We start from the raw sequence: 17,342 nt of genomic DNA on the forward strand, positions 1-17,342 counted from the left end.
AATAATTGATGAATTAATGATAGATTGAAAGAATTGAAAATGAATAGAACTTTTATCACATTTGTCATCACGTCTCTCGTATATACCCCAGATGCAACTGTGGCACTTGCTGATGAAGTTCTCGACTTCAATGATAGAGCCAGCGCACATCGTCTTTCATTTTCTAACAGCTGAATTTCAGTATTTAGCAGCCGAATTTCAGAAGCATTCAATTTGCTCTTCCACTAACATGATTTTTTTTTTTGAAAGAATCTTCCACTAACATGATACGTAAGGGAATCCAGGAGAACGATGAGTTGAGCAGTCTCCGAAAAATTAAGCAACTTCAACTTAAACACAATAACGTGCATTTCCCTGTTTATTTCTATTAGTGATATTATGTGTTGCACGCGCTAGATACACATCTTGTTTGTAATGACATGTGTCGTTTTGTGACAGTTAAAGTAATTTATTAAAATAGGGCCATACCCTTAAATGCACAAAACCATTTTTTTCTACCAATTAATTGCGGCATTTCATTTCCTCTCTCCAAAACTGTCTTAAAAAAGAAAGTTCCTTCAATCGTCAAATTTAGTACACCCAAATTTTATAGAATTCTCAGAAAAATTAAAGAAATATTAGCTCATTTTCTTATTTCACATCCAAAAAAGTGTGGCTCTAGAAAGTTTACTATTTGTTCTATTCGGGATCCAATATCAAATGGAAATTTTACAAATGAAGAGAAGATTTCACAAACTAAGCAACTGAATGCTGCACAGTTAGAATGCCATATCTCTCGCTTTTGCTCCCAGCACTGAAATGTCGTGAACTTTTTTTTATCTTTATATATGGACAACAAGGAAGAGAGGGGGGGGGGGGTGTGGAGGGGGAGAAGGAAGGGGATGATGTCCCAAAAGAAGCTACTTTGTGTTACCCTGCCACTGGAGCCAAAGCAGGAAGGAAATAATATTACTTCCAGTGCTCTCATGCCTACCTTAAATAAGCAGAACAAAATCCTAGTACATTTTAAAAATAGCTCTTTGATCTATTCCGGAACAAAACCTGATACAAACCTGTTGGTCATATTGTCTTTGATGTAATTCCTATAGCATAAACCTCAATTGGATAGAGATGGATGGGTCAAGTGGGACACGAGCGGGAGAGTTCCCAGATGGTGCGGATGGGAATGGTCGGGAAGAGGCCAAATTGAGGAGGTACCGATCGACCAGAGATGAGCTTCGTGAAGACACGGTGAAGTAGAAACAATCACAAGGACGAGGATCGTAGGGGAAGAGACAGGACTCAGACGTGGAGGGAAGATGGGATAAGAACAACCACTAGCGTAATACTTTCTGTCTGCCCTCCTAAAGGAAGGACTGTGCTATTCAAAGAAAACATGGGAAGGGAGAGACCTAAATGGCCCTAATGGCCAAAAGATGAGACTTCCCCCAGAGGGTCCGGGATCATATCAAAACCACATTTTATTTTCTTAATAGTAGAGAGGCTACAACCTGTCTTAGAGAAAATAGCCACCGCCAAATCAGATGGATTTTTATCCTCCATGAAACAAAAAATCTTCTCATTCGGTGAGAGCAAAGGGTTTCTGGTAGAAACAGGAAAGCCTATCAGCATTTTGGTAGGGTACTGTATGAAAATTTATAACTGCATAACTGCTAACTCACAACATGAATAAAAATATGTGAGTTTTAACCCAAAATTATGTTCTAGGGTGGCACAGTCTCCATCCTCTCAGATTTCCCCTCCAATTTCTCAAGAGATGGCAAAGTTCAACAAACAAATGGTGATGCAAATTTAAAAGAGAAAACTAGGTGTATCCATTATGACAACCAGAAGGTTCCTCTTTGCATCGCTCTCACACACAGACTTACAACAGCATATCAGGAAAGAATCCTGTTAGTGAGAGACTAGCTACTATGGGCTAATGGGCCCTATTCTATAAGCCCATTAGCCCATCTATCCTTCTCTCTCTTAGGGTATACATACCCACCTATGTACTCAGTTATGTGATGATCTTCCTCTTCCCTTCCACAACATGGTATCAGAGCTCCAGAGCTCCTCACCTAGGGTTTGACATCGCCCGCACATCGCCGCTGCCGCTCTTGCAGCAGCAGCCGCCGCCGCCGCGCGCGCAGCAGCCGCAGCCGCCGCGTCGCGCGCAGCAGCCCGCAGCCGCTGCGGCGCACGCGCAGCAGCCCGCAGCCGCGCGCACGCGCGCAGCCCGCAGCCGCCAGACGCGGCGCGCAGCCCTAGCCGCAGCGCGCCTGCGCCGCAGCCGCCGCGCCGCCGCGCTGCGCGCGCGCGCTCCAGCCGTAGCGCGCCACGCCGCAGCCGCCAGCCGCGCGCACGCGCGCAGCCGCTAGCCGCCGCAGACGCGCCAGCCGCCGCCGCCAGCCGCGCGCGCCGCAGCCTAGCCGCAGCGCGCCGCGCCGCAGCCACCTGCCGCCGTGCGCACGCGCCGCAGCTCCAGCCGCAGCGTGCCCACGCCGCAGCCGTCAGCCGCCGCGCGCACGCGCCGCAGCTCCAGCCGCAGCGCGCCCGCGCCGCAGCCGCTAGCCTCCGCGCGCACGCGCCGCAGCCCTAGCCGCAGGGCGCCCACGCCGCAGCCGCCCGCCGCTGCGCGCACGCGCCGCAGCCCTAGCCGCAGCGCGCATGCGCCACAGCCGCCAGCCGCCGCCGCACGCCGCCACCGAAACCAACATGCCGTTCACTGAGACTGACTTCGCCGAGAGGCCCTTGTCCTACAAGGTGGCCCATCCGCTCCCATCGGTCCCGGAGGTGACACTCCTACGGGGCCCGAATCTCCTTCAGTGGATGCGCTTTGTCGAAACCGCCCTGAAGGCACGTCAGCTCTTCAAGCACTGCACTGAAGAGCCCCTTACAGTCGACCACCCACACCATGCGGCGTGGGACGTTGAGGAACAGTTCGTCCTCGGCTGGCTGTATGCGTACCCTGGCTCCCGACTTCGCGACCGGTTTCCGCATCAGAAAGCGGTCAAAGATTCTGGGATCAGGCGCGCTCCTTCTGTGGCCGGGACAACGACTGGTGGCGCCTTTATGCTCTTGCATGTCAGGCCAGCAATCTCCGTCAGGGGACGCTGACCATCTCTGAATATGCACTTGCCCACAAGAAGATGTGGGATGAGGTGGACTATTATCTTCCACCCGACGACCCGACATCGAAGACGTACCAGAATGTGCTCCTCCTGCGGATCATGGGCTTCCTCAGCGGCCTGAACCGCGAGTATGATGACATCCGTCGTCGTGCTTTGCACCGCAAAGAAGGTCCACCTGCTCTTGAGGAATTGGTGAAGGAGCTCCAAGAGGAGGAAAGTCACTTTCTCCTCCATGGGACTCCCTCCTCCGGTCCTCCGGGCGAGTCGACCGCACTGCTTTCTGCCCACACCGCGTCTGCACTTTCTTCCGGCGGCAAGCCCCCAGCGATCCTCCCTACGCCCACATCCGCAGCTCCACCAGCTGGGACAGCGGTTTGCTCATACTGCGGCAAACCGGGCCACGGGAAGAACAAGTGCAAGAAGCGCCTGAATGATTGGAGAAAGAAGAAAGAGGCCGCCGACGGCAAGGCCATGGTGGCCCAGTCTGACTCATCCTCCGCCAGCGCCTCCTCAGTGACCATGGATCAGCTCCAGGCAGATTTGGCCCGACTTCGTGACCAGATGGCAGCCCTGCAGAATCCATCCACGGCTTACTTCGGTGGTTTTGGTGCGTCTTCCACTCCTTCCCCTTCCGATGAATGGTACTGTGGTCATACGGCTTTTCACTCTCCTGTCGTCTCCGATACTACTTGGGTCCTTGACTCGGGGCCACGAACATATGACCCCGAGTAATGCCCGGTTTGTGTCCTACGAGCGGCATCAGGGTGGCCGTACTGTTCTCACGGCAGGGGGTGGACGTCTTCGTGTGGCTGGCATCGGGGCAGTCTATGTGGACGGTCTTGGTGTGGTCCACAACGTCCTGCATGTTCCCGACCTGCGGGCAGTTCTTATGTCTCCACAGCGTTTAGTTGATGCCGTCTCCTGTTCATTCCACCTCAGGCCTGACGGTATGTTTCTGTCTGACAAGGTGGGCCGGACTACACCGATTAGGCGGGAGAATGGACTGCTGCTGCTGGATGACGGAGGCCGCTCCCAGTGCTTCATGGTGCACCGGACTCTACTCTCTGCGGCTGAGCAGTGTCGGGGTCGTCTTCTGATGGAGCATCAGCGCCTTGGACACCCCCCTTTCTCTACTTTACAGCGTTTGTTTCCGTCGTTATGTTTGGGCGTGGACCTCAAGACTGTGATTTGTGAAGCTTGTCAGTTGGCCTAGCATCGTAGATCCTCTTTTGCTTCCTCTCCGTCTCACACTACGACCCCGCTGTTCCGCGTCCACAGTGATGTATGGGGGCCAGCCCCACAGCCCAGTCTGAAGGGGCACCGCTACTTCCTACTCTTTGTGGACGAAGCTACCCGCTATACGTGGGTTTACCTTCTGACTGCGAAGTCGGAGGTTGCGCAGAATGTTCGACATTTTTGCACCATGCTCCAGACGCAGTTCGGTCGCGGCATCCAGCGTTTTAGGTCCGACAATGCTTGGGACTTCTTCAACGCTGACCTCGACTCTTTCTTTGCCGACCAGGGCATTCTCCACGAGTCCTCCTGTGTGGCCACCCCCGAGCAGAATGGCATGGCTGAGCGGCGGATCGGCTATGTTACCTCGACAGCGCGCACGTTGCTGTTGGACTCGAAGGCGCCTAGGCGTTTTTGGGGCGATGCGATTTTGACGAGTACTCATCTCGTTAACCGTATCCCCACCCCGCTCCTGGAGTTCTCCAGCCCCTTGGACCGGATGACTGCGGCCTTCCCGGACGCTTCCCTGAGGACGGGGCTCTTGCCTCGTATCTTAGGCTGCACGGCCTACGTCCATGACTCTTCTCCGACACGCACAAAGCTTGATGCTCGCGCCCTCAGGTGCGTGTTCGTGGGTTACTCTTCCCTCCAAAAAGGGTATCGGTGTTACCATCCGCCCTCTCGGCGTTTCTTCATCTCGGCAAACGTCACCTTTGCAGAGCATGAACCCTACTTTGGGGACTGTTCTACCTCATCACGCCTTCCGCTGGATGAGGCTCCTTCGGCCCCCCCCTTGGGGCCCCGTCTGATCGTGGAGTCTACCACCACCACACCACCCTCCTCCCTCCATGATCTCTCTCCCCTTGCCTCCTCTTCCTCAGTTCCCCCTGCGGGGTCCTTGGACGTGTCCTCCACTTCGTCTTCGTTTCCTGCCCCTCCCCCCTTGGCAACTCCTCCTCTCCCATTGGTCTCCGGTTCACCATCCTCGTCCCCTCCCGGTGAGTCGCCCTTGTCACCTGTTCGTGACCAGCCCTCATCTCCATCCAACTCATCTTCCCCTCCTACCGCCAACATACACTCCTCATCCGGTGTGTCGTCTCCTGCTCCTCCCGGGGAGTTCCCCCTTGCTTCCGCTCCATCTTCTGTCGATGGTGACGATCAGTTGGGATGGCCTATTGCTCTACGGAAAGGGGTCCGTCAGTTCACTAAGGCCTCCCTATACCGTCTCTCTCATTTTATCTCCTTTGACCGGTTGAGTCCTCCCTACCGGTTATTTCTTTCCCGCATCGAGTCCGATCACGTTCCTCGTCGCTTAGCCGATGCTCTCGCCTCTCCTTCTTGGAAAGCGGCGATGGATGAGGAGATGCAGTCTCTCCTCAAGAACCACACGTGGGACGTCGTTCCACTTCCCCCTGGCAAGAGGGCTGTGGACTGCAAGTGGATCCACGCCAAGAAGCATCATGCGGACGGGACTCTCGAACGCCTCAAGTCTCGGCTTGTGGCTCGGGGGTTCACTCAGTCCTATGGCGTAGACTACTTCAAGACGTTCTCACCAGTGGCGAAGATGGAGACTGTCCGTCTTCTTTTGGCGCTTGCGGCCCATTTCCACTGGACCATCCGCCAGTTCGACGTCAAGAATGCCTTCTTGCATGGCGATCTGACGGAAGAGGTGTACATGCAGCAGCCGCCGGGCTATTCTCTCGGCCCCCCCGGTCACGTGTGCTGCCTGCGGAAGTCTCTCTATGGACCCAAGCAGTCTCCGCGCATGTGGTTTGGGCGGTTCTCCTCCGTTCTGAAGACCGAAGGGTACACTCAGAGTAATGGAGATGCCTCCCTCTTCTTCCATCACAGCCCGACCGGGATCTCCATTCTTGCCGTGTACGTCGACGACATCCTCATCACGGGGTCTGATGCTGCTGAAGCTGTCTGCCTGAGCGCCGCCTTGGCTAAGGAGTTTGAGATCAAGGCCCTCGGCCTTCTTCGCTACTTCCTTGGTCTCGAGGTGGCCTACTCTCCTCGTGGGATCTTCGTCTCACAGCAGAAATACACCGTCGACTTACTAGCACTGACTGGGATGACCGATTGTGCGCCGGTGAGCACTCCCATTGATCCCAACGTCAAGTTGGGCAAAGGGGAGGATTCACCACTGAAGAATTCCCACTGGTATCAGCAACTGGTGGGGAAACTCCTCTACTTGACGCACACTCGGCCTGACATCGCCTTCGCCGTCAACTTGCTCAGTCAGTTTATGCATTCTCCCCGGGAGGTTCACCGTCAGGCCGCCCACCGGGTTCTTGCGTACCTGGAGGGCTGCCCCGGCAAGGGCCTGCTCTTCCCTCGCAATACTGACCGGACCGTCAAAGTATACACTGATGCTGACTTCGCCGGTTCCGTTGTGGATCATCGGTCTACCACGGGCTACTGCACGTTTGTTTTTGGCAGTCTTGTCAGCTGGAAAAGCAGCAAGCAGGACAAAGTGTCCCGTTCTAGTGCCGAAGCCGAGTACCGCGCACTCGCCGATGGGGCCTCCGAGGGCTAGTGGATCTATGGCATCCTTCACGATCTCCGCGTGGAGTACGCCGGCCCGATTCACTTCTACTGCGACAACAAATCGACGATCGCGTTGGCCAAGAACCCTGGACAACAAGGACGTATCAAGCACATGGAGCGCAACCGCTACTTCTTCAAGGAGCGAGTCGACGAAGGGATCTTTGACCTTGATTTTGTTGCCTCCGCCGACCAGGCAGCGGACGTCCTCACTAAGGGCCTCTCCCGCCCACTTCTTCAACGTGCCGTCTCCAAGCTCGGCATGGAAGATATCCATACTTCGCTTGCGGGGGGGTGTTAGTGAGAGACTAGCTACTATGGGCTAATGGGCCTTATTCTATAAGCCCATTAGCCCATCTATCCTTCTCTCTCTTAGGGTATACATACCCACCTATGTACTCAGTTATGTGATGATCTTCCTCTTCCCTTCCACAACAAATCCTGTTTCAATGATTTCAGATTCTAATATTTCTCATTACGCTTGAAGCATTTTCAAGAAAAGCAACGGGATTGACAGCTTATGGAAGCTAAATCAGAAAAAAAACCCGTTTTCGAGATAAATAAAAAACACGAGATAACGTTCTGAAGCAACCCACAGATACTCTCCAACACCACACGACAACGAAAGAACAGGTATATTCAGCTGATCCTAAGTAAATAAAAAAACCTAGAATGAGAAAAAAAAAAAACAGGAGCAACGACTCTAAAAAGATTATAAGGCTTACATCATCAACAAGCAAACCCTTGACAAAATGACGTCGGAGATGCTGATAATCAAAATTATCGGTAAAAAGACTAAGAACCTCAGGTGAACAAATATCAATATAACAGTCCTGCAAAAAAATGGAAATTATTTCATCAAAGAAGTGCCTGATTAACATTAAACCATGTTAAAATATGCAGATGAACCACAATCCAATGAAGGATCTGGTACTGATCAATAAATAACGCAAGGAAAGAAATGATACTGATCATAAAAAACCAACAATTCTTTCTTTTTAATGTGTTACCCTAGATCCCTTCTGAGGTCTATTGTTTTCTTTCCTTCTTAATATAAGTGGCCCACATCACGCAATATTTTTCTAAGCACTTCTTTCCCCAATAAGAAATAAGTAACTTAAGTTATTTGAACCTTGGCCCATATACTTATAAGATGGTATTGAACCAGCAGAGTCGAGATTCATTAGTGAGATTTTTTTTCAGTTCATCCTTCTGTCAAACTCTAACAAGACAGATGGCGGCGGCATCTGGGGAAAGAGCTGGTGTTTCAACACTAAGAAGTTCAAATTACAAAGCTGGGAGCGCTTGATACATTAAGGATCTATTCTTGGCTATTTAAATGCTAAACTATTATCCCTCCTTGCGCGGATGTGTTCACCCTAAACTTTTCCCAGACTGAGCACATACATCCATAAGTAACTAAGTGCTCTGAATTTAATATCTTGGGACGGATTTAGGTGACAAAATTCAAAAGGTTGACAGTATTAGATGCCAAGAATCAACGTTCAGGATTCTGATTAGCTACGCTTTTCTTTCACGTAAAGAATTCAAGGGGTTGGAATTCTATTCTGATGCAAATCCATAGCTTGGATAGAGGCCATCAGAGAAAATTTGAGGCGGAGGAGGAAACGAGGATTGGACCAGATCATGCCAACCTAAATGCGATGAGGATGACGGATGGGAAGGTTCTGGAGGATGATGCCCAGAGGCACGATCAAGATCTACGCAGGTTGAATGCTCTGAATAAGAAAACGAGGTTTTCACCAGATCCGAGCAGCGAGATCTGATGAGGAAGGAGAAGTTTTTAGAAGAGGATGTCCAGGGGCACGATTTTGATTGCCCCAGCTTGAATACTGCTGACAACAAAACGAGGTTGAAACTAGATCGAAGAGTGAGAATGAAGACGGAGAAGAAGATCACTGATCCAGACCCACTGAAGAAGTTCATGGTGGAGGAAATATTCTAGAATAGGATTCCAAGAAGCGCAATCACAATCAACATGGGCTATATTTTGCGAACAAGTTCATTACCCTATGTCTTTCTATTGCTCTCCATTTCTTTTAATTTTCTTTCTATTTCTGTTTGTAATATATTTCCCTTTTTCTTGTATCTTTTAGTTACTGGGCCTGGCCAAATACGGATGTAACCTGTATTTATACAGGTCCCCCAAGTTAACGTAAGTTGCTTTTCATTTTATTCTTTCTCCAAACCCTACTCGCCAGGTGTTAGTAGGGAAGATGACAGGATCCAGCAGGGATCTTAACATGGTATCAGAGCCCTAATTCGGGCATCCACATGCGCACATCAGCATCAACTTTGGCCTGCTTGGTGCGGGGAGAGTTTGGTCAAGGCGAAGGCAGACATGACGGCGAGCTTTCAAGCAAGTCAAGCTCCATCAGAAAGGGTGCCGTCTCTCAAATACCATGAGAGAGCCCCCAGATTTCTTTCCCAAAGGTCCCTGAGTCTGTGATGTATGATGGCTTAAACCTACTTCACCGGAGTCAGTATGAGTTGACTCTAAGGACTGGGACTACTTTATTACCTAACTAGAGTGGTAGATTCTGACGATCCAAACTACAGATTTTGGAAGCAGGAAGACTCACTGATACAAGCTTGGCTCCTGGGCAGCATGGCTGGAGAAAGATTCAAGAATTTTTTGTTCCTGAAGACTGTTGAAGGGATACGGGACCATGCACAACGGGATAGATCTAAACAAGGTATTGACTGGCACATCTACAGCTTGGTTCGACTTGCTACGAACTTAGTGCTGGGAGAGCAGTCCGTGGAGGAATATTCAACTGAATTAATGGCCCTTTGGCAGAAGATCAACCGTTATAGGCCGATAAAGAATCCTGAGTCACAAGAGTGGCAGTATGTGATGAAGGATCGTCTCAAAATGGAGTATGAGGTGTAAAGGAATCGGATCTTGCACAGGAGAGAGTTCCCAATATTGAAGAAGCCGTAAATCTCATACTAGAGGAAGACATGAGGCTGCAGATGCTGGTGGAACCTGGAAAAGGAAAGGCCACAGGGCAATTACATCTTTCTTGACTAAGAAGAAAGATGGAACCCTCCCACATTCTACTGTATCAGAGACCACAAGTAGCAATGTCAGCCAGCAGGGCAATCAATTGAAGACTCAGGGACATGTGCAGAAGGGGGATGAGAAGGATGATCTATTCTGCACCTACTGCAAGTAGTGGCGACATACTCAAGACGTGCTGGAAGCTTCATGGCGAACCAGCTCAATAGGGGAAGGCTTATACAACTACTCATCCACCAGCTGAGAAATGTTAGCATCCCAAAGTTTTCCAGCAGTGGTGCATGTAGCACCTCTAAGTTATCAGGAAGTGACAACACATTGGAAAAACAGGCCCCCTCAAGCATTGAAGCAGAGGACCTCTAATCAGGCAGAGAAACATCTGGAAGGGGTGGTCTTCCCAGAATGGAACTTGGAAGAAGCTGAACCTGAGATCAGTCAGGTTGAACCTGCCGAGGTTCCATGAGTGGGAGAACAGGCCAGAGAAGCTGACGATGGTCACTGTAATTTTCAATCCAAGCTTGAGAGTGCAGGTGATCAAACAACAGCAGCAGAGCAGTATTATTGGCCTATAGCCTTGTGAAAGGGTGTAAGAGGTTGTACCACGAGGGCTACTTAACCAATGTCCAATTACTTAGCCTACAGCAGATTGTCACCTCAGTATCAGGCTTTCTTTGGTAACCTAGTGGATGTGGTCATCCCATGATCAGGAGAGGAGGCTCTGTCTATGCAGAAATAGAAAGCAGTAATGGATCTTGAGATGCCGACCCTGGGAGACAATAATACATGGGACTAAGTACAGTTACCAGCAGGTAAGAAAATGGAGGGGTGTACATTGATGTACTCACCAAAGTACAATGTCAATGGAACACCGGTTTCGGGTGGTCTGCCCTATTTTCTTCAAAAAAAAAAAAAACAATGTCAATGGAACATTTGAGAGGTACAAGGCCCGCCTGGTGGCAAAAGAATTAACTCAATCATATGGGATAAACTACTTTGAAACATGTGCACCAGTGGCAAAATTAAATTCAGTCAGAATAATTTTTTTTGAAGGAAAGGCAGAATACTTATTACACTTGCAGCTCATTACAGCTGGGGGATATTTCACTATGACGTTAAGAATGTATTTCTTCAAAAAAAAATATGAATAAGTGTATACCACCTGGATACAAGCTATCTGATGATAGACAAGTAGTGTGTAAACTAAAGAAGGCTCTATATGGACTCAAACAATCACCTTGAGCTTCGTTTGGGAAGTTAACGAGATCTACAAAGTGACTGAGACCGAAAAGTTTGTCAAAGACTTATTGGGAGTATGTTTTATTGAAATCACACTCGGCCAGGTATTGCCTTCGTTGTTGTCAACAACCAGCATATAAATTAAGTGCATCTTGACAGAGCTGCAAATCATGCAAGGAGACCCAATCAAAGTGTATTGCGATAATAAGTCAGCAATTGCTATTCGTTTTTTTTTTAATGAAAAGAGGGAAGACCACCCGAACTCGATGGTCAACCCAAAATTAATATTGATATATATGATCGTGATAAATTCCATGCCCGGCTGGCATTTTCCCTCCTGTATTGCTATAGTTAACAAACCTGTTCCACATGAGAAGATCAAACATATTGAGATTGACCGACACTTTTGCATATGGAGGTGGAAGCTGGCATTATTACTATTGCCTATGTTGGATCTGCTGATCAGGTAGCAGACATCTTCATTAAGGGACTGCCTGGCCCAGGAGTAGATAGGCTAGCTACCAAGCTGGGCATGGCCAATATTCATACCCAACTTGCAGGGGGTTGTAAACCAATGCCCCATTACACTATGTCTTTATATTTCTCTTTATTTCTTTCTATGTCCCTTTTTTCTTGTATTTGTTAGTTACTGGGCGTGGCCCCTTATAAATGTAACCTGTATAAATACAGGTCCCCAAATTAATGTAAGTTGAATTTTGTTTTCTTCTTTCTCCAGACCCTAGATGCCAAGTCTTGGTGGGGAGACAGGATCCAGCAGCGATCCTAACAAAGGTTTAAACCAGATCAGAATGTGGTGATGAAGATGGAGAAGACGATTGATCTGGAGAAGTGAAAAGAAATTGTTGAGAAGATTCTAAAAGATGATGTCCTGAGGTGCGACCAAGATCGGAGTATATTGAATTGAATGCATGGAACAAAGAGGCTAGGAGAGCTGCCGGGCCACAATTGAGGGAACTTTGAAGAAGATTCGTGATCAGCAACAAGGGACAAACATAGGAGACGGAAAAAGGTCAAAGAGAAGACCAATCCAGTAATGGAGGAGAAGATCTTGCATGATATGGATAACAGAAATGAGAGACTGAAGAACATGCATGATATGGATATACAGAAGGAGAAAGAAGATGAGATAGATGAGATTAAGATCCATGGGGATAAGAAGATTAAGATGGTCGGCACCATGGAAATAGGGGGAAGCTTGAGAACTGGACCATTAGAGGGGAAGGGGGAAGAAGCAGAGACCAAAGGTGTAGGTTGGGGTTTGGTGGAAGGGAGTGTTCCCAGTGGCGTGGACTGGATGAAGAAAACAGTTCCCTCCTCAGTGATTCCTGCAAGAACAAACGTTTTCCCGGGTTCAAGTTCATCATATAAGATACGCAGATAGGATCAACGGCAGCCATGCGGCAGTGCTGTGTTGGCAGATGGTGGTGGCAGTGAGGGCCTCGGCAGAGGCACAGACAAGCTGCAGGGCCGCGCTTGGGCCCATGGCTTCTGGCATTTGGTATGTCTATTCCAATAACCTACAATACAAACAAGAAAAGACGGTGCAGTCCTACACATGTCACCGAGTAAGCTCATGCTGATTCAAACAGGGGCATGTAAGAGTCCATAAATAAGAGAATGGAGGGGCAAGAAGTCCATTCAATAGCTTCCATTATTTTCCAAAGGGACCTGTGGCTTCAGGGCAAAGGAGGGAGATACTCTTGACCTCACACGACAAATGACTCAAGTCTTGGATTCTTTCTCATCTCATTCCTCTTGATCTACTCTGCTTCTCCTGAGACAAGAGTTCTTGAAGACACTTCTTTAATAGCTGGGCTGAGTTCTTGAAAAAAATTTACCCTTGCATTGGGACCAGCGGGCCAGGGTTTGAGACTGCTGGGATGGCACATGGAATCCGGCTTTCAAGGGCACTCTGTCAGACCAGAAGGTGGCGAATTTGCTGCACAAGCAGCATTCTTTGAGCTATGTTCGACCTCTTGTTAAAAATTGACAGATAGATGATAAACAGAGAGGAAACAGAAGGAATGGTGGGAGGAATGGAGCTCCTACACAGGGTGGCGCCTTTGGAGTGAAATAAAAATACTTCACACAAAAAAAACCCCTTACGGAGGCTAGGGTTTTGGGGCCCTTTAAGGGGTCCCCAGTACATTCTCTCACGTGTGAGTCACTTAAGTAGACTCACACGTGAGAGTCTCATTAAAATGGTCCCACGTGTGACCATTTTATGAGGGGTCACACGTGGGAGTTTTTGAGAGAAGAAGTTCTCCCAGTGGGCCACTTATATAACGTGGCCCACTTACAATGGAGGAAGATTAGAGAAACATAGAAGGAGAAGAAGAGAGAGAGATAGGAGAGAGAGAGATAGTGCGGGAGTTCAGTCCAACACCTATCAACAGGGCAACCCACGATTCAGAGTGGGCAGGTAGATGAGAAAATCAGAGACGGCCAGATTGAGGAGCTGACAACCTTCCATGCATGTAGATACAAACGGAAACATAAGGTATCCTTATAGGTGTGGATATTTTGTTGGCTGCTCAGGCAAAGACTTGTGACCTGCACTTTCCAGAAGATACTATTTCCAGATATTTCATCATAGAGTCTTTTGTGTGCAGGGGATGAAGAATGCTACTCCCATCTGTTCTTTGGGTGCCCATTTGTTCGGGTGGTTTGGGCCAGCCAAAAGACTGTCATTTCAGATGAGGCCTTCTGGGGTTATCTCAGAGGTGGTATATTCAGGAGGGAGGTGGAGTGGTAAAGGCTACTAGCAGTGGTATGGCTGCATCTCAAGGGTACTTTCGTATCTCAAGGGCTGCCCGGGCAAGGGACTCCTCTTCCCTCATAGCTCGGACAAGACGGTGAAGGTGTACACTGATGCTGATTTTGCTGGCTCCGTTGTGGATTGTCGGTCTACCACGGGGTACTGCACGTTCGTTCTTGGCAGCCTCGTCAGCTGGAAAAGTAGCAAGCAGGACAAGGTGTCCCGCTCCAGTGCCGAGGCCGAATTTCGTGCTCTTGCTGATGGGGCAGCCGAGGGACAGTGGATCCACAACATCCTCGCCGATCTTCACGTGAAGTATGTGGGACCAATCCACTTCTTCTGTGACAACAAATCCACTATCGCCTTAGCCAAGAACCCCGGACAGCAAGGGCGCATCAAGCACATGGAGCGCAACCGCTATTTCTTCAAGGAACGTATGGACGAGGGGCTCTTCGACCTCGAATACGTCTCCTCTGCTGACCAGGCAGCGGATGTCCTCACCAAGGGACTGTCCCGGCCGCTGCTTCAACGTGCTGTATCCAAGCTCAATATGGACGACATCCATACTTCGCTTGCGGGGGGGTGTTAGTTAAGTGCTTATCCTCCTCTTGGGCCCTATTCTATAAGCCCTTTAGGAGCTCTTATTTCCTCTCTCTCATAGGGTATAAATACCCTAATGTAAGCCACTTACTTCCTTATGTCAATCTATCCTCTCATTTCTCAACCTCCATCGACCCTTCTTCTCCTCCAAACTCTCTAGGGTTTGTCAATCGTAATGAGATTTTTTTCAACGGGGACACAGCATCAACTGACAGTACCATTCATGAAGTGGAGGGTTTTGTTTAAGGATGGTCTGTAACAGGTGGAACCAGTTTGGCCTCCATGTAACTCTTGTTTATATGTCCATGGTATCGGATTGATCACCGATTTAAGATGATCTTACTCCTTTCCTCAAAAGGGGATTTTATGTCATACGAGTACCTGATAACAATATCTGATATAGCAGTTCAGTTGTTAAGGTACGTTGACGACACACAATTATAAAAAAAAATTGAGCCTGATAACTATCTGACTGAACAATACATGCATGATATGCAACAAATTGTGAAAAAGAACCATCTGGTGAATAAGACGTGAGAGTTAGATGCTAGGAGATAAGTGTGCCAAGGGAGATTGGAGATCTTCAGGATAACAATACTACGGGAATGAACCGTCAGGAAAAAAAAGAAAACAATAATAACTCCAGTGCATGACGGGCAAAAAGTTGAGAAAGGTCTGTAAAACCAATAACCCTTGCAAAATAGCATTCGAGTAAACACTTTCGAGCAATAAATAACATAATATAACCTTACTCATTAATGTGTTCAAAAATTTTCAAACAACTAAGAAAAGCGAACAGAATAATAAGCCATTGCGCAACTATGAGCAGAAAGTAAGCCTGAAGAGAACCTGCTTGTTGTTGTGGAATAAAAAACTAGAGTTATCAGATAAGAGTGTCTTCTCCAGGGAAAGTATGGGCTTCGTGTAATCTGCTTTATCTTCATAAAATAAAAGTTGATTTGTCTGAGGGTCAATTGCCATGAAAATCTCTCCATTGCCAAGACGAGTTTGATGAGTCAAATACGATGGCTTGACGTCCTTAATTAGCATGGTCATTATAGCCTGCGGGTCCTTCTTCCTTCTTTCCTTATGCTCTTCAAGGGCCTTTGTGAGTGCCGCATTGCTCACTGTGTCTCCACTGATAAGAATAAAGTCTCCCCTAATCTGCAAAAAAACAATAATAAATAAGTTCAAAAGCAAAGCAAAAATCCCCGACCGATGGAGATTGAAGCAACTTTTAAATCGGACGCTTACAGACAAAAGACAGATGGGAGAACCAGAGATTAAATATTCAAGAAAAAATACAATCAACACAATATTGAATGGAACAAACTTATTCTTCAAAAATTGCTAATTTTTTCAAGAAATATGAATGAAATGGTTGAGGACTTGCATTTTTATTTCCAACGGCTCTTTTTTTTCTGAAATGTAAGAGAACTTTTCGTAGTTCGCATCTAGTTTTTAGACATTTATCGAAAGTTATTGATCAGAGGCTGAAACTCAGGATAAATGGAATAAATTGACAATGTAGTTCAACTATCAAACACAAAAGGCGAAAAGTAAACCAGCAACTATGAGATAATCCATTCCCCACGTACCACACTTTTATTGTAAATAGCTCGCAAAGCATCCCCCGCACTGATACAATCCTGAGACTCGATCGTCGTCACAGAGAACTTCGGCTGGGCCAACCACCCGGCCGCCTCCAAATAATCCTTAACTTGCTTAGCATGCGCGCAACAGAACACGAAAACCTCCTTCACACCGACTGATTCAAGCCAAGTCATAGAATACTCGATCATCGGCACGCCGACCAGCGGCAGAAGAACCTGGGTCAAATCAAGTCGATGATCGTCGGAATCGATCGTTTCAAAAGGAAATGCTACATTCCGAGTTGGAAAAGAACTTACTTTGGGGCGCTCGAGCGTGATTGGACGGAATTTCTGGGTGAAACTGTCGGCGAGAAGGATGGCTTGCAATGGAACGCGCGCGAGCTCGTCGGGGTCGTCGCCCGGGCCTCTTCCCCCCTTCTTATGCGCCATTTTCGGATGAACAACGGCGGCCTCTTGCTCGGTTTGTACTGCGACTTCGAGCTTCTCCGCGGAGAAGTTTATATACTACGCAAGGTTTCGGTTGAAGGGTCGGCAATAAAAACCCCGACTGTCCTATTTCTTCTATCGTTCTCGTCATCGTCGTCATTATCGTCATCGTCATCTTCAACATCATCACTGTCGACATCACCAGCTCCATTGTGGTCATCCTCGTCATCATCATTGACATCATTATCGTCCTCATAGTCATCGTCATCGTCATCTGCAGCATCACCATCATCGACATCACCAGCGTCATTGTGGTTATCCTCGTCATCATCATCGTCGTGATTATGATCCTCATTGTCATCATCGTCATCTGCAGCATCATCATCATCGACATCACCAGCGTCATTGTGGTTATCCTCGTCATCATCATTGTCATCATTATCGTCCTCATAGTCATCTTCATCGTCATCTTCAACATCATCATCATCGACATCACCAATGTCATTGTGGTCATCCTCGTCATCATCATTGTCATCATTATCGTCCTCATTGTCATCGTCATCTTCAACATCATCATCATCGACATCACCAGCATCATCGTGGTCATCCTCATCATCATCATTGTCATCATCATCATCATTTTCAGCATCATCATCATTGCCGTGTGCATCATCATCATCGACATCACCAGCATCATTGTTGTCATCCTCGTCGTCATCATTGTCATCATTATCGTCCTCATAGTCATCGTC

The 17,342-nt window shown here is 48.1% G+C and overlaps 1 protein-coding gene across 2 annotated transcripts in view; it reads right to left on the minus strand.

Annotated features, from left to right (window-relative positions):
* LOC144716655 (Trimeric LpxA-like enzyme) overlaps positions 1–16,670 on the minus strand; it is a 48,993-nt gene extending 32,323 nt beyond the window's left edge. Inside the window, exons 1-4 of one of the 2 annotated variants that reach the window (XM_078591850.1) lie at positions 16,462–16,670; positions 16,150–16,380; positions 15,401–15,715; positions 7,619–7,726 (exon numbers count right to left, since the gene is read on the minus strand). In XM_078591850.1, coding sequence (XP_078447976.1) covers positions 7,619–7,726; positions 15,401–15,715; positions 16,150–16,380; positions 16,462–16,593 — 786 coding nt within the window. In that variant the 5' untranslated portion in view covers positions 16,594–16,670. The remainder of the gene's footprint in view (positions 1–7,618; positions 7,727–15,400; positions 15,716–16,149; positions 16,381–16,461) is intronic. The other variant, XM_078591849.1, reaches the window with a different exon arrangement.
* Positions 16,671–17,342: the final 672 nt, after the last annotated feature.

Source organism: Wolffia australiana, chromosome 2 (genome assembly GCF_029677425.1).
Source record: "Wolffia australiana isolate 7733 chromosome 2, ASM2967742v1".
In the NCBI taxonomy this organism is placed as follows: Eukaryota; Viridiplantae; Streptophyta; class Magnoliopsida; order Alismatales; family Araceae; genus Wolffia; species Wolffia australiana.